Genomic DNA, 23,962 nt, shown 5'->3' with positions numbered 1-23,962 from the left:
GCAGGCGTCTTCATATAGACTCAATTCAAGTCCCGTTGATCATATCGCACAAACTAGCAAACGAGACATATAGCAGTGCGCCCTCGCCGTCAACATGTGAATTGTTTTACTTAAATGTGTTTCAGATGCCTGAAAAATGCTCCAGGTCTGAGGTCTTTTAAAGGCCCTTGGACACTATTGGTAATTACTCAAAATAATTATTAGCAAAAAACTTACTTTGGTAACGAGTAATGCGGTGCTGTTGATAGCTTAAAAATACGTTGTCAGAAACGGCTCCCTCTGAACTAACGTAGTCTTCGAGAAAGAAGTAACTTTCGAGACCTCAGAATTAGATTTGGAGGTCTCGAAATCAGGCATCTGAAAGCACACAACTTTGTGTGACAGGGGTGTTTTTTCTTCCATTATTATCTCGCAACTTCGACGACTAAATTGAGCTCAAGTTTTCACAGGTTTGTTATTTTATGCATATGTTTAGATACACCAAGTGAGAAGACTGGTCTTTGAATATTAGCAATAGTGTGAATGAAAAATTACCCCTTTCTCAAAAACTACGTTATTCCAGAAGGAGCCATTTCTCACAAGTTTTTATGCGAACAATTATTTTGAGTGATTACCTATAGTGTCCAGTGCCTTTAACACCATCCCGTAGACTATCATACACATTTCCATTCAGAACATCCCTCTCTTAGATTTCCCATTATGAAGATCCGTTGTCTCTATTTTGTCCTCGGTCCTCATTAAAGGTGTAGAAAACAAGTACCCATTACCACATACATAGATAATTACTAATGAGACACACAAACCTTTAGTTGCGGCTTCGTGCAGTATCATTTTTATTCAGGCAATGATCTCTTATTTCATCATCAATCATTGGTGAGAGTCTTCAGAACCATGGCTACCCTCCCAAGCAAACAATCATGCCGTACTAAGTACAGGTTGATACATATTAATTTCATGGGCAGGGAAATTGCATTGACTGACTCTTGAAGAAGACAAACAAGTTGGGGATAGAATTCGTGACATTTAGGACCCAGCCGTCACGGTTTGAACTTGGCTTTAAATGTACTTAACTTAAAGGTATAATGTATTGTACATAAGAGTTGACATTTATACTCACAGGGAGTTCAGACAACTCGACCGTTCGGACAACTCGACGATTCGGACATCTCGATGGATGGCCGTCCGACGGACGAGTTGTCATACACTTACATACAGTGTTTCATGTACGGTGATGAGCTTTATATAGAAACAACAAACCTTCGTAAATTTGGGCTAAATAATCAGTTTTGTGAGTCAGGAGAAACAGTGAAAATCAATGCACAATTTTCAGCATTCAAACATATTGTCTTTCATTTTTGGTTTTAACCAAAAGGTTATGTTTATTGTCAGTGACATTTTGTCACGTGGTCCAAGTATCTTGCCCGGCATTTTGAATTGTATTGAGCCATGTTTTAATGTTTATTGTCGGTGACATTTCGTCACGTGGTCCAAGCATCTTGGCCGGTATTGTATTTGAGTTGCATCCTTTTAGAACTGACGTGTTCCGCTGTAAATTTGTCTCAAAATACAGATGTTTTATTTTACTTTGACTTAAAGACACTGGCGGTTTCTCTTACGAAACGTAACATTTTTTACATGCGTTTGTACAATTGAGCCAGCAACTATCCACGCATTGGCTCTTCTAGTCTACAAGAATGTTTAAGATGAGATGCTCCATCGTCGCTTCCTTTATCTTGGTCACATTATCAAGCAACTGTATTACAGAGCTGTGTTGATTGGGTTTTCCCGTTAGGATCAAATCTTTTGGACCTCTTAAATAACTCAAAGAAGGCGCTTCGGTAGCTTGGATGTACAACGTAGTACACAATGGGGTTGACGGCTGCTTGGATGTATGCTAGGATCCTGACTATCTGTGTGCTCAGATTAAATTGGTCATCACTTAGCAAGGGATTGGGAACAAGGGTCCGTAGCCAGGCTGCAATGGACGAGCACTCGAATGGAGCGAGCAGGCTGAAGCAAACCAACCCGTTCACTACCAGCATGAATGTGATTTGATGGCGAGTGCGAATCTTACGGGCGGTGGCCGGGCCGAGGTGCTGCCCGTCCCGGGCCGGTGCGACCCGAAAGTGTGGGTTTCTGAGGATGGTGATGCACATGGTGATGGTCAAGAACATGGTGAGAAAGAAGGGAACCGTTTGCATGGAGTTGTTATACCATACCCAGTTTCGTGAGAGTGGAGCGCAGTTTGCTGCGATGTCTGGGAGGTCAGTCTTAGTTGACCATGAGTCCGGCCATTTGATGCAGAAGGGCTCGAATAGATAAGACGCAGGTATCAAGGTGGCCGAAATCAAGACCGCAACACACCACACAGATAAGGTTAGCCTGATGATGCGGGGACGACCTCGCAGCATGCGGTGCTCCAGTGGTCTACAAACGGCGAGGTATTTCTCTCGCGTCACCAGAGCCGTGAAAAACAAGGAGGCAAAATATGCCATGGAGTTCAAGAATGGGATAACAATGCAACCTGCTGCTCCGGTCATCCTATGATCTGACGACACCGGTGAGGCTCTGAAGTACATGATCCTGGCACCAGCTCCGAAGATGAGAAACGCCATATCTGAGAGAGCGATCTGCACTAGGTAGTGGTTGGTAGCCGTCCGCATTCGATGCACGCGAACCACGACAAGCAAGAAGGCTAGGTTGGTCAGCAAGCCGAAGGCCATGACCGTGGACATAACGAAGGGGACAATGATCTGGTCCGCTGGATAATACAGAAGCCACATTGCCGCTTCCTCGTCCTGTGAGTAATTCAAAGTCAAGTCCATGCAGATGTCCTCAGTTGAAACAACTGCGGCACCCATCTTGCCTGTTGTGCACCTATAGGTCGAGCTTTCTCTGTAGTTGTCGTGCTTTTAAACAACGGCGTGGGTGTTTCTTTGGACTACTTTACACGTGAGCGAATGCATGATCAAACCATAGCTCTATGATCAAACTAAAAGATCAATCAGTAACCGTTATGGCAATAATGATATCTTCCTGCGGTCGGCTTGCTCAGACACGAACTGACAGTCTACCCTTTCCACATTACAGAAGTTTGGTTTTCCTACTCAGTATTGAACTGATGTTGCAAAGTCCACGGTCCAAGCGTTATTCACTTCTGAAGTAGTAACAATGTATCAAACGCTAAGGCAATTTAGAGCAACATTCAATGATGTGACATCCGCTACCCATCTCAGTGTATATTGATGGGCCAGGGAGGAAACTCAAAGATGTAGCAAAAAACCAATATCCAGAGCTCGAGCTGCAAGACACACGAGCTCGTCTCAGTACACTCTTAAACGTCAACGTTAAGATGTCTAGGCCTGCGCAGTATTACTTTAAGATGTTGTGAGCCTCGTTTATTGACTGATTTAAGGAGGTTGTGGACTTGTGCAAATATAGATAGAAGCACGACTTGTCAGATACTACTCATTTGTGCGGATTTATGCCAGGTTCACTTTTCATCGCTCACAAAGTGACCATCTGGTCTTAAAGACATTGGACACTACAAATTTCTCAAAATAATTGTTAGCATACAAACTTACTTGGTAATAAGCACGGGAGAGCTGTTGATAGTAATACATTGTGAGAAACGGCTCCGGCCCTCTGAAGTAACGTAGGTTTTTGGTGTGTTTTTTTCTTTAAAAAAGGCATCTGAAAGCACACAATTTTGGGCAACAATTCTGTTTTTTCTTTCATTGTTCTCTTTGCAACTTCGATGAACAAAATTGAGGCAAATTTTCACGGATTTGTTTTTTTATGCATACACCTAGTGGACAATACCAAAAGGTGTCCAGTGCCTTTAAGTCTTTGGTACTTTACGTTATAGCAACCAACGGCAAAGTTCAAACACCACCACTCGTGAACAAGAGCAGATGTGACCCACATCATCGTAAAAATATCTACAAATTAAGGAATAAAGAAACGATATGCACTTGAACTACAGCTTTCAATTTGCAGCAATCTTTTTCTTCTTTTTTTAACACGTACGATACTGTTTTTTTCTTTTTCAAATGGTGTTTCGTTCGAGTTCCTTTAAAGGATTCGGGTACTTTTTCAAAATGTCCACAGATTTACATTAAACTTACAGGGTTTGAAGATAATGATAGTGGAAAGCTTCCCTTCAAATAATTATTACTAACTAAGGTTGTGTAGTTTTTAAGAAATGAGTAAAACAAGTCACAAAATAATTTTGGTCCCATGAGACCAAAATTATTTTAGCTTGTAAAATCCCCTTAACCAGTTATGATATTATACCAAAACCATAGCATAACTGGTTAATACGTTTTTACATGCTAAAACTGAAACGAAAAGTATTTCTTTTACTCATTTCTCAAAAACTACAGCACCTCAGTAAGTAGAATTTCAAGGGAAGCTTTCTTTTATCATAATCTTCAAACTGTGTAAGTTTGAAGCCATTGGACCCTTTCGGTAAACAGTGTTGTCCAAGGCCCACACTTTGTGTACCACAACTTCTATATCAAACAACAAACCTGTGAAAATTTAGGCTCAATCGGTCATCGGAGTCGGGAGAAAACAACGGAAAAACCCACCATTGTTTCCGCGCGTTTCGCCGTGTCATGAAATGTGTTTAAAATAAATCCGTAATTCGTGTTAACGAGAATTTATATTGTTTTGCTGTTTTCTCAAAAAGTAAAGCATTTCATGGAATAATATTTCAAGAGAAGTCTTTCACCATTGCCTTCTGTAAACCCTGTAAGTTATTTGTAAATCTGTTAACTTTTTTTTTTTTTTCTGAACCGAAAGGGTCCAATGGCTTTAATGTAAATCAGTGGACATTGTGTTTTTTGTTAGGAAAAAGTATTATACCCTTTAATAAGTGACAGTCACACTATGGAGGGGGGATATGAAGAAATATTCAGTCAATCAATATGCAGAACATTGTTGTACAACGAAAGAGCATACACTGTGTGCAGGGCAAAACATAAATGAACAAAATAACTAAAACCATGATTTATGATTTTGATTAACTTGAAACGTTAATCAATAATGAGAGTCTCAAATAGTCATTAGGCCATACAGCCCAATATCCGTCTCCATTGCGAACAAAGGCACTCCCAAGCATAACTGCGGTTTATTAAGTCCAAAATGAGCACATAACAAATTCGTGCTCAAATGACATACACCGATGTACAATGTTTTGTGTTTTTGTCAAAAAGGCCTCTATACATAACATTACATGCAACATGTACTGTACATACTACACAGTGCACACCTGTACGACCGAAAGTAAGCTTTCCATATCTGTGTTTTGATTGGTCTAAGGTGATTCGTCCGCTGCACCACCAACACCACCTCCGACCAATCAAAACACAATGGAAAGCTTACGTCACTGAACGTTTATCCAATGAAATCGTTGTATCAAATTAAATCACTGGTTCTAAAAAGCAAACACCTGGTTTTATATTGCAGATAAATACAGGGTACCAGCCACGTGTAAAATCAAGTGTGCTTGTTTCGCAGACGACATTAAAATAATTATTCACATTAATTTGACCAAACTTCAAGAAGATATTTCTGCACTTCAATATGGTCGGAGAAAATCATGTTGAGCTTCAATATGCTGACAAATTGCTGCAAAACTATTGCATTTATGAAGCAGTTACTGTATACGTAGTTTGTGTCTACAGGATGGAAGACAAAGTGCTACAAAATACAGACAAAATGAGAAGGACTGACCTTCACAAACAACTGCAAGAACTTTTTAAGAGCGGCATTCACACAGCACAGTAAGCAAACATCCGGCGTGGGATCCGCCTACGGGATACGCCGTTTGAAAGAATATACTGAACTTGAACAGCCTAGAGCAGAGAGAATTCGATATCGCAAGCGACTTTATTGAACATTCATTACAACGAGCCACCTCTTCCAACTAGCAGAAGACATGAATAGACATTCAAGAAGCTATTCAAACCAACAAGATTAGAAAGGTCACCGATTTCAAGTGCAAATTTACCGGACTTCTCAAGCATGTCAAGTACAAACTGGTAAGTGTAAAAAACACCCACCCACCCTTTCCCGCCCACAAGGCACTATACGAGCAAATAATCGTTCGAAAACTTTCATCTTTGCAAAAAGGAATATTATTTCATCATTTTGAGTTAATTTCATCACGAATGAAAAAGTGGTGGCAGGATGCGGAAACTTTTCGTCCGTCACATGGTGGCGCTAGATCAAATCAAGATGGCAGCCTCCATACGAATTTTAACTTTTCAATCTCTCTCACGTATTCAACCAAAATTTCTAGTTCACAGAGCTTTAAACCAGAAACTATTATTAACAGCAAAGCCTTTACATTGCAGTCGTAAATGCAATGGTCCTTTCTGGTCAGTGGGTTTTCTAAAGTACCTTGCACGAGGTAATTCGAGGTCAAGAATTGTGACATGTGCGTGCGGCATTTCGTTGGGCATTTCTGGGATTGTTCTGGCACATTGCAGTGATGCAACAATAAGTGAAGCAGGTAAGTCTTTTAATGGTGGAAATTATGAACATTTCTTTCTCCGCTTGCTCATTCGTTCAGTGTACTCCTAGAACGTGAGGTTGGTTTACATTGCACACGACTCCAGGCCTGGAATTTCATCTTTGAAACTTGAAATTTTTATTGTGCAAATTATGGCACTTGCATTTGAAAATCTTAAAAGTCTATGGCTGGGGGCATTTTGTAGAGACACCAAGAGGCGCCAATACTATAGGGCAACGGTTTGTGGAGACGATAGCGGAACGAACCTCAGTCATAGTTAGTTCAGTCCGCGCAAAGTGCACAATAATGCAACGTTGCATTATTGTGCAACGTTGAGCCGCAGAATTGAGAAACGTTGACGAATTGCACTACTATAAAGTTGCACTATTCTGCAACTCTTGCATTCAAACACAAAAAGGGAATCGAAAAAGGCTTTTTTGGAATAGTTCAAATCATATAATAGTATATATAGGGCAACAGTTTGTGGAGACGATAGCAGGATGAACCTCATCATAGTTAGTTGTAACTTGTAGGAGTGTAATGCCAGGCCTGTATGATGATTGATGGGGAAAGCCAAAGGCTGAAGCTAAAGCCTAGCCTTACACTAGACCCAGTAGTAGTAGTACTCTGGGGCGATGTATTCCTTTTCCCCCAAGTTTTAACATTATCGGTCATGCTAGCCCTACACAGCTTTACACTTGCTTCATGCTCTCTGATGTGGATTGTTGTGTTTTGATTTGGAAAATATAGTTAAATTAATAATTCTTCACTATCTACTTGAGTCGGTCTTGCTATTTCTTATTTGCCTGGGATGCCTGTATTTCTAGAACTATGTCCCCCATCTCTTTTTGGCTGATTTCCTGTTTTATTTCTCAACTTTGCGCTTGAGAATTTCGAAAAACACACACAGCCCAAAAATGTTTGTGCCGGAAACCGTTTACTTCTTTTGACAACCTGCGGTTGAAAGCCAGCCAGTCTCTTTAACATAAAAACAGCGTGGATGTTGAGGTTTTATCTTTCTTGAAATTTGAATTTATCCACAGCAAAAGAAAGGTGGTTCGCTGCTGCAAAGAGGGATAACGTGTCGGAGATCAAACGGTAAGTAAAATAATAATAATAACAATAACCAGTTTTTATAAAGGGCTTTTCACACCAGGAGGGCGTCTCAAAGTGCTTCCAACATGATTACCCCGGGTCACTGGGCCTTAATTCATTCTTTAAACCATCTCAGCTCCCTGGTGGGGAGTATGCAGCCTTTGCAACATTAATATGCGCTACTCGGCTAAATCAATCACAAGAACCATCTCTGCCCTCACAGGTACCCATTTACCCCTGGGTGGAGAGAAGCAATTATAGTTAAGTATCTTGCTCAGGGACACAAGTGTCTTGACCGGGTTTCGAACCCACACTCTGCTGAACAGAAGCACCAGAGGTTGAGTTCGGTGCTCTTATACGCTCAGCCATGAGACCCTAAAATGATAAATCACTTTGAAATGCTTTTTTAAAACCTACACCGAGGTAGTAGAATAAATGGTAAGACAAGCTCTCAAAAAACAAATTTACACAGCAAAGTAGATACACATGGTGTTTCTACAAACTGAATGATTGATACTCACAAAATGCAAGATTATCTACCAAATAAAAAGATAAACAAAGACAGTGCGTGGACCTCGTTTCTGCCCGCTGATTGGGCCGGACTTTATATTACATTTGACAGCGTTGGCTGATTGGATGAAGGTCGGTATACGTAGGTTCTAAAAGGCAACAAAATTACGTCTTTGTGTCAATGTACCGACACCGGGTGAAGCCCGGTGTTTATTTGTGTGCGGTTAAACATGCGCCTTGTGCGCGGTGCGCCTTGTCTGCTGACGTTTGAATTTTTTAGGGGTCATTTTAGGGTCATGCGCCTTGTTCGCCGAGCGTCTTATCCTCAGGAAAATACGGTATATATTGTAACGTTGCCCACTGGGCTAGTTACCTGTGCTGTTCTTGCCCCTGAGAAATCTTATACAAATCATCAATGTAGTAGTCCAGATTTTACACATGTATTAATGGTAGCAATCTTAACTAAGTTATTGGTGAAATGCGCATTCATCACACACTAAAAAATAAAATAACTTATGTTTTTATTAATGCAAATTTTCTAAGCCTATTAATAGTATGCCAGTATTGACCCAAATTCACATGACGTCATTATCAGAATAGTTTTACATGTAAACCTATTGACCACCAACATGGTAAGCGTGGCATCGGTCGTCGCGTGTGACGTGCGTGCAAGGGGTCAATACTTTTATTCTCCCTCTTGCTCATCTTTCCTGTAACATTTGCCTACAGGTTGATTGATGCTGGAATCAATGTTAATGAAAGACACTCTCTTGGATGGACAGCGCTCCATGTAGCAGCCATCAACAAAAATCACAGGTTGGTACAGAGCTATGCTAGGTGCTGCTTATAACAACTTAGGTGATCTTCCTGTCCAGCCAATCTCTCTCAAACAAAAATTGGTCTTTACATCTATGTTTAAATTATGAATTGCACAACTCAAGAAATTGTGAAAAACTAACGCAGTCAGGTAGGGACTGAAAACCCCATCTACATAGAGCCAAGGCGTGAATCGAGCCGGGGTCCTAGAGGTGGAAGCTGGGAAAAGATACCACAATGCCAACCCGACCATCGGATTAAACTTCTAATAGCAATAACCAGATATCTGCGATCTTCAAATGAATCGCTTCTGACCGCCCCCCCCCCCCCCCAGTTATCATAACCAAGTCGTACGGTTCCCGCTCTTTCCAATCTGTAGCAGTTTAGTTTTGGAACAGTCTTCCAGAGGTTGTCAAACAGGCTGAGACATCGGAACAATTCAAAACACGGTTGAAAAATAGGCCCTATCTGGGTTTTTTGTACAATTGTTGGTTTCCTTTTACGGCGCATAGGGACCTCGCGGTGATATGTGCTATTATATAATAATGGTTTGTTATTATTAATATTATTATTAACGTCATAATTCACACAGTTACACATGGTAGAAAATTATGGTATTTTTCTTTTTCCCTCAGTGCTGTGAAAGTCCTTCTCCAAGCTGGTGCTGACCCCAATCTAGGAGATGACTTCACCAATGTGTGGAACAAGTCACAGACTATGGGCATTCACTCATTGCACGGTAAAGCTTACTTTCATCAGCTAGATCTTAGTTTTCATTTTGTGTGTCGTGGCCGAGCAGATAACAGCACCGGACTTGAGCTATGGTTTTTTCTGATCAACAGAGTGTGGGGTTGAGTCCCAGCTATGACACTTGTGTCTTTAAGCCAGACACTTTTAAGTGGTTAAAACCATTATTGCCCAGCAGTTATCCTTTGGATGGGATGTAAAGTCTTGTTAAAACTGCCAAGGGCTAGTAAACACCACTTCTTACCTTATGCCCCGTGGGCTACAGTAGCCTACTAAACACTATGCAATCTACTTGTTTGAAATACTCATATATGTGAATAATTATTTGTTCTTAAATGTATCAATATGTGTTTGGTTGTGTGAATGTAACTTCATTTGACATTTAAACTTGTTGTGTAGGATTTGAAACTTTGCATGGTGGAAATACGATATGGAAAGGTTTGCTGTAATGCCATGTAATGACTATCTCTAATGAGTTTGGGTGGTTCGGAAAAGAACCATTGGTTTCAACTCGACGTTTCGATCAGTATGCTCTGATCGTCTTCTGGAGAAAAAATAAAAAGAGAAAAAAAAGAACACGATCAGAGCATACTGATCGAAACGTCGAGTTGAAACCAATGGTTTTTTTCAGAACCACCCAAACTCATTAGAGATAATTATTACATGGTGTTACCGCAAACCTTTCCATAAACTTGTTGTGATCGCGACCATTAATACTGGAGAAAGATACATTTCATGACTATGTTTAAAAATGGGCTTCTAAACCTGCTGAATTACCTTACGAAACACTAAAAGGCAATTTCACAAAAAGCCAAGTCTGTGTATCAATCGTAACTGCTCGGCAAAATGTAATGTTGCAATACAAATCACTCCGGCAGTATTGTCAATTCATCTTATGATGATTGTTAGAAGTTTGTAAAAATGAACCCATGATGTATTTTTTAGATGACGTTGTTGTTGTTATTGTTGTTGTTTATTTTTACAGTTCTTGTTACAAGAGAAGATGAGTTTAGTGACAGACTCAACAACCGAGCGACCTTTAAAGGCTGTACGGCATTACACTACAGCGTCTTAGTAGATGACTTAGATGCTGCTAAGATACTTATAGATGCAGGTACAGTCAATAATGTATCACTCATATTAATCCCTGTTCATACATCCTGCGAATGCGAATGCGATACGAATCAGACAACTCAAATTAGCAACAAATAACCATTATGTTGGAAGCGCTTTGAGACACCCTTGCCTGGTATTTTTTATTCTCTGTGAAGCGCCTCGGGGACCCTTTTGGGGTTAAGGGCGCTATATATAAGCTGTTTATTATTATTGATATTATTAAATAATTTGCAGACATTCGCTGCGAGGGCAGCCCTGTGACGTAAAAATTTATGCATTCGCATTCGCAGGAAGTATGAACCAGGCTTTACACATTGACTAAAATATTAAGAGTTAGTATCCACTTTGTAGAATTGTTCAGGCTTGAAAAAACAAAACATGTTTTTCTTCTTCTTGTGATTATCACTCTGTAATAAATGCTTCCTGAGTCCTGCTGGAAAATACAAGTACCATGAGTGGGATTCGAACCAACAAACTTCTGTGTTCAACTGCTAACACATTGACAAAACTTTTCAAATCTTGTTTTCACTCTTTAAGTACTTTTTTTTTTTTTCCCAATGAGTACCCTTTTTTCTGGAAGTCTGCTTCAGAACGAGCCTTGCATTTGGATGGGTTTCAGTCCCTAGCTGATTTCATGGGTTTTTCCCATTTGGGGTTTCCTCCCGGTGTTCCCTGGTTTGATTCCTGTTATAGAGCGGAGCAGGATTATTGTCGTTGAATACTGTAAATTTATTTCCGATGAGTAAGTCTCTTAGCTTGTCTGTGACTGCCCATTTGAGTGCCAAGAATTCCAGTTTATGAGCTTTGTATCTGGATTCACGCTTTTACATATTCAGTGCCATTCTGGACCTGGCTCAAAATTGCTCCTAAACCAACACTTGAGGCGTTCGTCTGAAGGATGAATGGCAACTTATAGTCAGCATAGCCTAGTATTGGAGCTGTTGTTAGGTTTTCCTAAAAGACATCCATTGCCTGCGGATATTCTTGGGTCCACACAAAGGGAGGAGGAGGGATGTGCGGTTTCTTTTTTGCCCTTCTCCTTGAGGCGTAGTTTACCGGTAGTCAGTCGATACGGGGGTGCCACAATGTTTGAATAACCCTTGATACAGCCGGTGAAACCAAGAAAGCGTTGGTACTTTCCAGTTTTTGACCTGTGAAATTTTCTCTGGATCGGTAGAAATACCCTTTGCCGAGACAATGTGGCCTAAGTATTTTTTACTTTTTGTTTAAGTAGATGGCACTTTGATGGTTTAAGTTTCAGGCCGTGTTCTTGTAGAAATGTAAACACTTTTCCAAGGCGGTCTAGGTGTTCTTCAAAAGTTGAGGAGAATACTATGATGTCATCTAAGTACAGTAGGACTGTTGAATAGTTCTAGTCACCGAGACATGTTTGCATAAGTGGTTGGAAGGTGGCAGGTGCATTTTGGAGGCTGAAAACCGCTGAATGGCATGCGGTTGCACAATCCCATAGGTGTTGAAAAGGCAGTTTTTGGCTTGTCGACTTCTTCAACTTCAACTTGCCAGTACCCAGAGGTGAGGTCTAACGTGCTGAAAAATTGGGCGTCACCAAGTGCATCCAATGCTTCTTCCATACATAGGAGTGGGTAAGCATCGCGAGTCGTTCTATTATTGAGTTGTCTGTAGGTGATGCAAAGACGTATTGATCCATTCTTGTGAGCTATAACAATCGGTGAGGCATAAGGAAAACAACTCTTGCCAATTGATTCGGAACTTTCCATATCCTTGAGATGGTCTTTAACCGTCTGAAACTTTGAAGGTGGTCCTTGATGAGGTGGTCTTTAACCATCTGAAACTTTGAAGGTGGTCCTTGAGGTGGTCTTTAACCGTCTGAAACTGTGAAGGTGGTCCTTGAGGTGGTCTTTAACCATCTGAAACTGTGAAGGCGGTCCTTGAGGTGGTCTTTAACCGTCTGAAACTGTGAAGGTGGTCCTTGAGGTGGTCTTTAACCGTCTGAAACTGTGAAGGTGGTCCTTGAGGTGGTCTTTAACCATCTGAAACTGTGAAGGTGGTCCTTGAGGTGGTCTTAAACCGTCTGAAACTGTGAAGATGGTGAAATTGTATGTTTGATGGTTGAGGTACATTCGTAATCCAGAGAATGTTTGGAGAAAACTTTCTTGTGTTCATGAATGGTCTCAAGAGTAATTTTTGACATGTCCAGGGAAGGTATTATGGAAGGCAAGTCTTGAGATGGTACTTGATGTATGAGATTCATGAACTGGTGATTTTCTTGATTCATCGTTGCTTTATGTGGTATCTTATCTATTTGTAGAATGGAAGAAACGCTGGCAAGTTTGCAGTTCCAGGGAATTGTGATGGGTTTGGTTGAGATGTTATACAAGAATTTGACAATTGAACCCAACATCTGCTATTATGTTGCCAGCTTTCATATAGGAAGGGTTGGGGAAATTCTCGGAGAGAGCTGAGTTAGTTTGGCCAGTATGAGATGGAGGTGCTTCACATATCACTTCAACTTCTTTCCCTGGTGGTATTACTTACAGATACTTAAGGAACCTCGGGCTCTGAAGTTAGACTTTGTCTATTTGTGCCACCCTTGAAGTGTCACACCAGTTCTCAAATTTCATTGGAATGTTGGCCCAATGTCTGTTGAGCAAACTCTTGCAAATGTTCAATGACTTAGCATTAACTATTTGAGAGGGTAAGTTGTTCCAGTCATTTACTACATGCTCAGAGAAGAACTCCTTTCTCACTCTTAAGACGTGACCTGCTCTTAAATATCTTGAAGCTATGACCCCTGGTTTTCGATACTGATTGAAGTTCAAAGCATTGTTCTCGGTGAGCATTCAATATTTTTTGTATAAACAATTCTGCCAACATGGTCGCCTGGAAAGCAGTGTGCCATGCAGTGCTGTCATTTCCAAGTTGTTGCAAGTAATGTCGTCTCTTGTTGGTCTCTCTGTGATGCTCGTATTACATTAGTCCCGATAAGAACAGGTACCTGGATTCTCCACCAATGTGACGGGGTCGTCAAATACATAAATTGGAAAATGACAAGGATTTACTAGATAAAATCAGAAGGTTTAAACGAAGACAGAAACTGATATTGTCATTGCGTCTTTGTACAGAAAATAATGACGAACCCTGCCAAATTACAAAGGATAGTATTTTGCTGCGAGGGTGCTGAACCATGATAAGCTATGTCAGAAATAAACACAACTTCACTATTACGTTACGTCATCAAAGGGAATGCAAATGAATTTGGGGGGGGTGGGTATGCGTACACTCGTCACAGATGTATAGTTTATGAGTGGCATTTACAAAGTTGAAGTCTTAATTAAGTTTTGATTCAATCATAGGAGCCAACCCACTACAGGAGAATGAGAATGGCCACATCCCAGTGCAATACGCTAAATCAGCTGCTGTGAAGGAACTACTTCAGAATCACGAAAAAGATGTAGGTAACATTTTATATCTCAAAGCCTTAGTTTACCTGCCAAAGTATTTTAATTATTTCATTCAATTTTTTCAGATAATACGCCAAACAAAATCACAACATTCCTACATGTATGTCTGACGCGAGACAGAAATCATAAGTTCTGCCAAAAGAGGTTGCCATTGATATTGCGCCAGTAGAGATTTTCTGACGGGATACAGTTTTTTTGTGCATTGTTTTAAATACAAACATAATTTGTATGTGATGTAATAATCTTTACTCTCAAAACTTTTTCTGTCGCTATTTGCGGGCTCATAAAATTGGTGTTCCTATTTCAGAGGTTTCAGTGTTGGCAGGAATAAAGGCCTGAGGTATTATTAAGATTGGGTGTGCGGTAACACTATGTGTGTATCTACTTGCTGGGTAGATAATGTTCTTTTAAGAACTTGTGTTGTTTATATCCAGACAATGACTCTAGCAAGCGAGTCGAAACGTTGAGACCAATCAAAAACTCACCCCACGCTAGTGAACATAATAACGAAAGTCCCCTCGACCCACTAAAGCGAAAGTAATAGTCCCATCCGACTTCCTACCTTCTGCCTAGTTAGTAGTTAAAAAGTAGGGCAGTTCTTTTCAGAACTGACAAGTCTCCCAAATTCCAAAAAATCTACTCCGCGGTAGTAGAATATAAAGCAAGACAAGTTCTCAAAAGAACATAATCTACCCAGTAAGCAGATTATGATACACACATGGTGTTACCGGAAACCTAATATTTATAGGAATGTTCTAGTGGTCCCCAACTATGGGGTAAATTGTGTGTTTATTTTTTTTTAGTTTAAGATCCTTGACGAGCAGAGAGCAGCAGAGGAGAGGCGAAGATTTCCCTTGGAGCAACGATTGAAGGAGTTCATCATTGGCCAAGAGGGCGCTATAGCAATGGTTGCATCAGGTCAGTTATCAATCATAATAAGGGAATAAAAAGGTAGCGCGACAAGTTCTTAAACGGCTGTCTAAAACCGGCAGGGTCATGGCCGTGTGATAAAGGCCTGATGATAAAGGCCTGATCCGAAGGCGAGGGCCTTTATCGCACGGCCACGACCCTGCAAGGTTTTAAACGGTCGTTTAAGAACGAGTCACTACTCTTTTATTCCCATTCATAAATGCCTTTTTGTTTAAATGGCGTAATAAAGTAAGAAACTCTGTAAAACTTATCCGTTTTCCATGGGTTGCATTTGTATGACTGAGACAGTTTTCGGATATGCATTCGTGCGCGTAGTTTTCCTTTCACACACAGCACAGCCAACTCACCAACAGCGCCCGCATCGCTCGTAACGAGAAACGTCTTGCACCAAGACTAGCACGTAGTATTCAAAAACAACCGGTAACAAACAGAGCTCCAGCTGGTCATTATCAACCTTTTAAACACCCCCACGTGACGCGCTCTCCACCAATATGAATAGCGAAACTGTCTGAGGAATTTATGAATAAGGAAATAAAAGAGGAGGTGACAAGTTTTTACTCTTAAACGGCAATTAAAAACCTTGCAGGGTCATGGACATGCAAAAAAAGAGTGGTTCTTTATCACATGGCCATGACTCTGCCAGGTTTTAAATGGCCATTTAAGACTGACTCGTCACCTTGTTTATAAATTACTTTTTAAAAACATCCACAAGCCTTTAATTGTTGAGAACAAATCTGCTAGTTTAGCCTCAGATTGCCTTGTAATGACTCTGCACTGATTTAATATTCATGTTGTGCTCCTTGGGCAAGCTTAGAACATGTGCGCTTAAGTTTCAATCTATCACAAGTTTTTAAACTTGCACTAAATTTTCTACCTTCCACCCAGGTAGTAGTTAAAAAGCAGGACAATTCTTTTTACAAATGAGAAGTCTCCCGAATTTCAAAAGAACTACTCCACAGTAGTAGAATATAAAGCAAGACAAACTCTCAAGAAAACCTAATTAATTAATTATTAATAAGATGTTTACCTGCTTCTTATTCTTGTTGCAGCAATAAGAAGAAAGGAGAATGGCTGGATGGATGATGACCACCCACTTGTCTTTCTGTTTCTGGGCTCCTCAGGAATTGGTAAGTAATCAAATCAAAACACTAAGCATGCTGAAAATGCTAACTAAATGTATGTGAAGTTGTGTGTGGCGCCGGTGCACTTGCACGTTTTCTATGTTTGGCGTAGTGAGCAATTGCGACCAATGCAAGGGGTTCTATTATAATTGGCTCCTGCACTATCTATACACTAGGAATAAAAGATAATACTCCTTCTGAACTTTTGTTTTAAGGTGTTGTGAGAATTTCGTTGTCAAAAATTTATTTGCAAGTGGTATGTCTTTCTAAGGTAAGACGGAACTTGCTAAGCAGATTGCTAGATACCTCCACAAAGACGTGAAGAAAGGTTTCATCCGGATCGACATGTCAGAGTACCAGGAAAAGCACGAGGTAGCTAAGTTCATTGGTTCCCCTCCTGGTTACGTTGGGCATGAGCAAGGGGGCCAACTCACCAAGAAACTGAAGGCATGCAGCAATGCCGTTGTGCTGTTTGATGAGGTTGACAAGGCTCATCCTGATGTACTGACTAGCATGCTACAGTTGTTTGATGAGGTAAGGTCAATAATAGAACAGAGAATCAATACTTGAAAATTCATGATCTTTGATGTCTGATTGTTGAGAATTGATATTGAATATTGCTATTGAGAACTGATTTTTCAGTTACTTTTGATTGATCAGGAATTGATTATTGAATATTGATATTCTTTGTCCTTTTTTACTGTATTTCATTGCTTGTTTTTTCTTGAATGTGTTTTTAATAATTATTGATCATTGATACTTTTTCTTTTATAACTGAGAATTGTTTATTTATATTTGATGCCCATTCAAGAATTGTTTTTTGAATGTTGTGCTTGACTTTGTTTTAAACAATATTGCACATGGGGCGTTGAGTTTTTGTAATGCGGAATAATTTGTGTGTGTTAAGAACTGCATTTACTATGTTCAATTGAATATTGATTGTGTGCACCTCAGTATTGAATAATGATTCCGTTCAATTGTCTATTGACAACTGATTGTGTACACCTGAGAATTGACTATTGATTGTGTAGAGTTGAGTATTGACATTTGACTGTGTACAATCGAGTATTGCTATTGATTGTGTACCATTGACTATTGAGTGTTAATTATTGATTGTGTACCATTGACTACTGACAATTTACTGTCGATTGGGTATTGCTATTTATTGTGTAGAATTGAGAATTGACTATTGACTGTGTACCATTGACTATTGACAATTGACTGTACAGTTGGATATTGACTATCGATTGTGTACAATTGAGGATTTACTATTGATTGTGTACAATTAGGAATTGAAAATAATGAATATTGCAAATTGAATAATAGGTAACCTTTGGAATTCATATGTGTTTTTCTTAAACCTAATTGAACTTTTAATGATTGTGTATTGATTATTTTGCCATTAAGCTGTGTTTTATGTTTGCCACTCAACAGTTATTCTATCAACAATTATCCATCAACTTTCTGATTCCCCACTTTAATTTGTTAAGATTACCTCAAACCAAGTTTTATCTCTTGCAAAAATATCTCTATTCTATTTGAAAATGGCTTAACTTTGTGCCACCCTTTTTTGACCTTCAGGGCCGACTGACTGACGGTAAAGGTAAAACCATCGAGTGTAAGGGCGCCATCTTTGTCATGACGTCTAATCTCGCTAGCGATGAGATCGCTCGTTATGGATTACAGCTAAGACAAGAGGCCGAGGAGATTCATAAACAGAGACAAGCGGGCAAGATAGGTTGGATTTAGCTGCAGGGACTCTCCCTTTTGGGCATAATTATTCTATAACATGCTATACCAGGCTGTCATGGCCGAGTTAGTTGTTAAGAGCATCAAATTCAAGTTCTGGTTGTTAATAGACCGATCCAGTAGGCTCCGCCCACGATGCACGTGTGAGCAAGAACCATGGGGCTCTCCAATGCCTTTCTGCACAACTCTGAGATACGCGCACGCATGTCGGACCTTATTTGTCGGACCTTCGTTGCATTGTGATTGGTCAATACCCAATGGGGCGGAGCTCAGTGGATTGGTCTATTCATCGAAGTGTGGGATTGAATCCCGGTGTTGACACATGTGTCTTTGAGCAAGATACTATATTTGCTTCTCTCCACCCGGAGGTATAAATGGGTACATGCGGGGTAGAGGTTGTTATTGTGTTTGAACATGACTTCTGAGCGCATGGCAGCTCAGGGCTGTATACATTGTACTCCTCAAGGAGCTGAGAAAGATTGAAGAATATTAATGGCCCAATGAACAGGGCACTAATGTAAAGCACATTGATACTATCCACTATATAACAACTATGTATTGTATTATTATTGGTCAGGGTTCGAATTTGGGGGAAATACCCACAAGACTGCAGGACTTGTAGCTCAATGTTTTTTACTGGATTAGAATTTATTTTACCGGACCAGAATCAAAATGAATTGACCAACTACTTAGAGAAAATCTATGTCATTTGTCTTGTGCTTGCTATGTGAACCAGAAACACCGGGGTTAACTCTCACTCGGCCACGACATGCCACCAGAGATGTCGCTGAGGAAATTGCTGGAGTATTGTTTTAAATGTCTAGGTGAAATTTTACTCCTCAGCATCTAAAACATTGATTCCTCTGTTCTCATCTGATTGTTATTTTCACCATCCTCTCAGGCAATCTGGAGATTCCGGAGGACGTCACCGTCTCCAGGAAGTTCAAGGAGCAGGTCGTCCAGCCGATCCTAAAGCATCACTTCAGGAGAGATGAATTCCTTGGCCGCATCAACGAGATGGTCTACTTTCTCCCATTCTCCAAGTCGGAACTCATCAAGCTGGTCACAAAGGAGCTGGACTTCTGGGCAAAAAAGGTGAGAGTCATTGTAATTATCCTACCAAGGGATTTGAAAACAAGGACTCCAAATGACTGTGAATCTGAAAACAAAGCATCCTGTTACAATTAGTGCCGCAAATCAGACGTCACCCTCCCCGCTCAGATCCCTTGCCGCCCCCCCCCCCCCCCCCCCCCCCCGAGGTTTTTGGTTTAAAAAAAATGCACAATACTAATAAAGTTGACATTATTCCAACTGGTGCCTCACTCTTTTTTTACTTGTGGGGTTTCCTGCTTCAGTATTGAGTCCAAACAATTAAACTCATTCTTTGTTTTTGCAATTTTTGTAATTTTTGTTGAACGTATATTTTAATGATTATGCTGCCACAAGAATTGATTGCTATATTTTATAAATATTATGTCATACATGCATTAATAGAATGTGTGTAATTCTGTTGAATTGCATTGAATTTGTGTGATTTGTAGTTTTTATACTGCATTGCATCCATTTTCCCAATACCTTTTCTGTTATGTTTTTCATTTTCAGTGATTCATAATTGCAATATTTTCTATATATTGTGTAGTCTGTGTATTTCTGTTGGATTGCATTGAATTTGTGTGATTTGTTTTTATAGTGCATTGCACTTGAATCCATTTTCTTGATACCTTTTCTGTGATGTTTTTCATTTTCAGTCAATCATAATTGGCCATATTTCATATATAATGTGTAATATATACAATAATAGAATGTGTGTGTTTATATATTGAATTGCATTAGATATGTGTGATTTGTTTTATACTGTATTGCACTATTCTATTTTCCTGATACCTTTTCTGTCATGTTTTTTCTTTTTCAGTGATTCATATTTGGCCATATTATGTCTAAGAGAATTAGTGTGTTTCTATTGGATTGCATTAGATATGTGTGATTTGTTTTATACTGCATTGCACTATTCTATTTTCTTGATATCTTTTCGGTGATGTTTTTCTTTTCAGTGATTCATAATTTCATTATGAGTGTGTATTTATATAATGTGTGTATTTCTACTGAATTGCATCGAATTTGTGTGATTTGTTTTATATTGCATTGCTCGTATCCATTTTCAATGATTCATAATTCATCATGTTTGCCTTATATATGAATATTTGTTTGCATATAGATGATCAATATTGACACTAAATTCACTTTGGTTACTTTGCTGGTAACTTTTTATTGATTACCAGTTTTACTGCCCCATGTCTTAAAGAGGCTGTTTCAACATGATCGAAGCAGGCATGTGGCTATACATGGAACTATGAACTATCACCCTCTTACTGTATACGCACGCCCTCCATGCAGATCATAGCTATGGAGAGCGTTGGTACATGCAGTAACTTGTGAGAGTTCATAATCCCATTCAGAGCCACAGGTCTGCTTTAAAGGCAGTGGACACTATTGGTAATTGTCAAAGACTAGCCTTCACAGTTGGTGTATCTCAACATATGCATAAGACAACAAACCTGTGAAAATTTGAGCTCAATCGGTCATCGAACTTGCAAGATACTAATGAAAGAGAAAAAAAACCTTGTCATACGAAGGTGTGTGCGTTTAGACGGTTGATTTCGAGACCTTAAGTTCTAAATCTGAGGTCTCGAAATCAAATTCGTGGAAAATTACTTATTTCTCAAAAACTATGGCACCTCAGACGGAGCCGTTTCTCACAATGTTTTACACCATCAACCTCTCCCCATTACTCTTCACCAAGAAAGGTTTTATGCTAATAATTATTTTAAGAAATTACCAATAGTGTCCACTGCCTTTAATCATGACCACATCAGCCCTTTTTACAAACCAATGTGAATATTTGCATTTGAATTACTTTGATTTGCATTTTAAATACTTTGATTTGCATTTCAATTACTGTTGACTTATTGTTTTTGCTCTCCATTTCGTTTCATATCTTAGTAGATCTAATGCTTTTAAAACAATACAGACAATTCTGTTGACAGTTGAGTAAGAAATATTGTTCATACAATACATGTTTCAATAGCCTATCATTGCTTTGCAATATTTAGAGTTTCTAATAGATTTAATTATTGCATCAAGGTTAGATTATGTTTTGTTTTACCCTGTCCCACATCGGAATTAGGGTCAAAACCAGGTTTTTATTAAATTCAGCGTAGGCCTAGTTTTATATTGTATGCTTGGGATTTACATCTAGTTTACATCTATTTTACATCAAGTTTACATCAAATTTAAAATTGTCTTTTTACAAGTTTGAAAAGTAGTATATTTCACCATTTCTCTATTTAATATTTACTGTTTGTGATTGCCTTGGTCTCTAAACAGGCTATGGAGAGACATGACATCAATCTGAGCTGGGATAGACAGGTCCTTGATGTTCTTGCTGATGGATATGATGTACATTATGGTGCAAGATCAATCAAACACGAGGTAGGGTACTAGGCTTAGATAACCAGATAACCATAGATGTTATTCATGGAGCAAGTTTGGGTGAGCGACTAGACTTGACCAGAAACTGTGACGTAGCTCTCGAATTGATCATATCGACCATGCTCCAGTGCATGGTTCGGTATAGTCAATCTCCCTGTGCTCTATTGGTCTAGTCGGTGTAGTCAAGTCTAGTTCCCACCCAAACTTGCTCAATGACGTCATCATGCTGCCATCTTAGTGTGAAATGATTGTGAACCAATGAGAAACTTTTGGGACGCTTGGTGGCAGCAGACTTACTAGGTAAAATTAATTGTTCTCGGTAATTTGTCATTCTCAGAACTACGTAAACAATGCAAACTTACCTGTTTAGTCTGCTGCTACCAAGCATTCCAAAGTATCTCATTGAAAACTTGCATCTACATGCACCCATGGTGCACAGGACGGGCCAATAAGTAATACTTGGTCACACAGGCGCTCCAGAGTCGCGCTGAACCAAATAGACAAGGAGCGACTTTAGGTCAACCCAAATAATTTTTTGTTTCTTAACATAACATTTACATTGGCTCAGCTCATGACAAGATCGACGTCTGTAATCAAGACGTACCAGAATTTTTCCGAACGATTGCACTTCTAGCATGTCCAGTCGCTTCTAATTGTTTCAGATATCAAATAGTTTAGTTCGGCAGACTCTAAAGCGCCTGTCTGAAGCAGGTGTAACTTTCTATTGACTTCTAGCTCAGGATGCGCTACTCAAATGATGTCATGTGCAAACCTATTCCTGGCGAACATTAAGTTGAAGTTTTTAACAAATATTAGACTGAACATTGAGGTGACAATAAACGAGCCTTGTGTGCGATTCCTTCTTGAAAAAATGCAATGCAGAAAAATTCCAATGGATGACTGAATGCAGACGGATAAATATTTTCATGAGCGTTAGGATGAAGTTTTTTTGTGTGTCTTGATGATTTATTTTTCCTCAAATCTTGTTACACATCAGTGAATCCTGTTCTCTTATTAAGTATCTGATGTTCAATTTGAATGGATTTGATAAATTATTGTCTTAAACTTTGAGGAATTTTGATGTGTTTGTTAATGTGATTTGACTGATTTGATTTGATTGAATTTGATTTGCTTTAGGTGGAGCGACGAGTTGTGAATCAGTTGGCTGCAGCGCAGGAACAACAGCTCATCCAAAGAGGCTGCCAGCTTCGCATCACTGTGGAAACCCCACACCCTGAAGATGAAACACTGCCCTCTTCTGACCAAAGTCAGCACAGTCCAAACCCATCAGTGTGCCCTGTGGTCTCTCAGCATAGTCTACTGAGGTTGCAGATCTTATCAAAGGGCGGAAAGCAAACCCTGGAATTGAAGAATATCCCGTCTCCAGAAAAGGTAGATTTTGAGGCTCAGTTTTGACACTCTTATTTTCAGATAAAAAAAAAAAAAGATTCATTACTTTAGTGGGTTCAATCCAAGGACTTTCCAGCTGAACTCAAGTTTTATCCTTTTCAGTTTAGCCACGATTTGTGAAGCCTGCCCTCTCTTGGCAATGTTTTTCCAATCGTGTATTACATTGTACAATCTACCCCAAGGATAAGGACATGTATTGCCTTTATATGTTTACATATGTACATTACAATTAACTGCGAATCTCCAGAACATAAAAGCCATGTGAAATGATGCGAGGTCAAAGGTGATTATGTACTCAGCTCAACAGCAGATCTCCCTGGTGTAATTCATGAGCCTCAAAGTGTGATGTCAGATGTTCAGGCTAAATCTAGCCTTGTTATACGAAATAGCAAAGGCCATTGGACATAAATAGGTGTATGAAATAAAACGATATACAAGGTTGGTGAAATAAAACAACCTTTCAAGAAGGGCTGAATATTATGCAATCCCAAATACTATAGCTGTTCTTTATGAACAAATACTTTCGGAAATCATTTTAAAATAATATCAAATGATCATTTGCAGCAATCTGTCCCGTTTTTGTTCTATTTATTGCAAATACTCTATCATTAATGAAGAGGAAATTTAAACCGTTTATAATAAGGGAATAGAAGAGTAGCGACGAGTTCTTCAAAGGCTGTTTAAAGCCGTCAGGGCAGGGTCGCGGCCGTGTGATAAAGGCCCGAGCCGAAGGCAACGGCCTTTATCGCATGGCAATGACCCTGCAAGGTTTTAAACGGACTTTTAAGAACGAATCCCTACTCTTTTATTCCCATTCATAAATGTCCTTTTGTTACAAAACGTAAACAAAATACAATTATAGACACATTAACAATTGAAAATTTGAGGTTTTAAATATTTTTTTCAAAATTTTTGTGAAGAATCTGTTTGATGCACATGGTTGTGTGTACGCACGCGCTTAGAGTACGCGCGCGCGCTTAGATTATGCGCGCATGCTTAAATTATGCGCTGTTACT

At 39.5% G+C, this 23,962-nt stretch overlaps 2 protein-coding genes across 2 annotated transcripts; one reads left to right on the top strand and one right to left on the bottom strand.

Moving 5' to 3' along the window:
- Window positions 1-1,745: 1,745 nt before the first annotated feature.
- On the bottom strand, window positions 1,746-2,861 carry LOC117293475 (C-C chemokine receptor 1-like protein 1). Its single transcript, XM_033775824.1, has one exon. The coding sequence runs from the start codon at window positions 2,859-2,861 to the stop codon at window positions 1,746-1,748; it is 1,116 nt and encodes a 371-aa protein (XP_033631715.1).
- A 2,830-nt stretch (window positions 2,862-5,691) lies between these two features.
- LOC117293474 (caseinolytic peptidase B protein homolog) lies at window positions 5,692-23,708 on the top strand. The gene is made up of 14 exons (XM_033775823.1): window positions 5,692-5,703; window positions 5,987-6,047; window positions 7,564-7,618; window positions 8,855-8,941; window positions 9,577-9,680; window positions 10,674-10,802; window positions 14,140-14,237; window positions 15,051-15,165; window positions 16,227-16,304; window positions 16,570-16,832; window positions 17,880-18,036; window positions 18,949-19,142; window positions 21,432-21,536; window positions 22,674-23,708. Exons 1-14 carry the CDS (start codon window positions 5,692-5,694, stop codon window positions 22,950-22,952), a joined length of 1,737 nt encoding a protein of 578 aa, XP_033631714.1. The 3' UTR covers window positions 22,953-23,708.
- Window positions 23,709-23,962: the final 254 nt, after the last annotated feature.

The sequence above is a fragment of the Asterias rubens genome, chromosome 8 (genome assembly GCF_902459465.1).
Source record: "Asterias rubens chromosome 8, eAstRub1.3, whole genome shotgun sequence".
Lineage (NCBI taxonomy): Eukaryota > Metazoa > Echinodermata > Asteroidea > Forcipulatida > Asteriidae > Asterias > Asterias rubens.
This window is presented reverse-complemented; position numbering and strand designations above follow the sequence as displayed.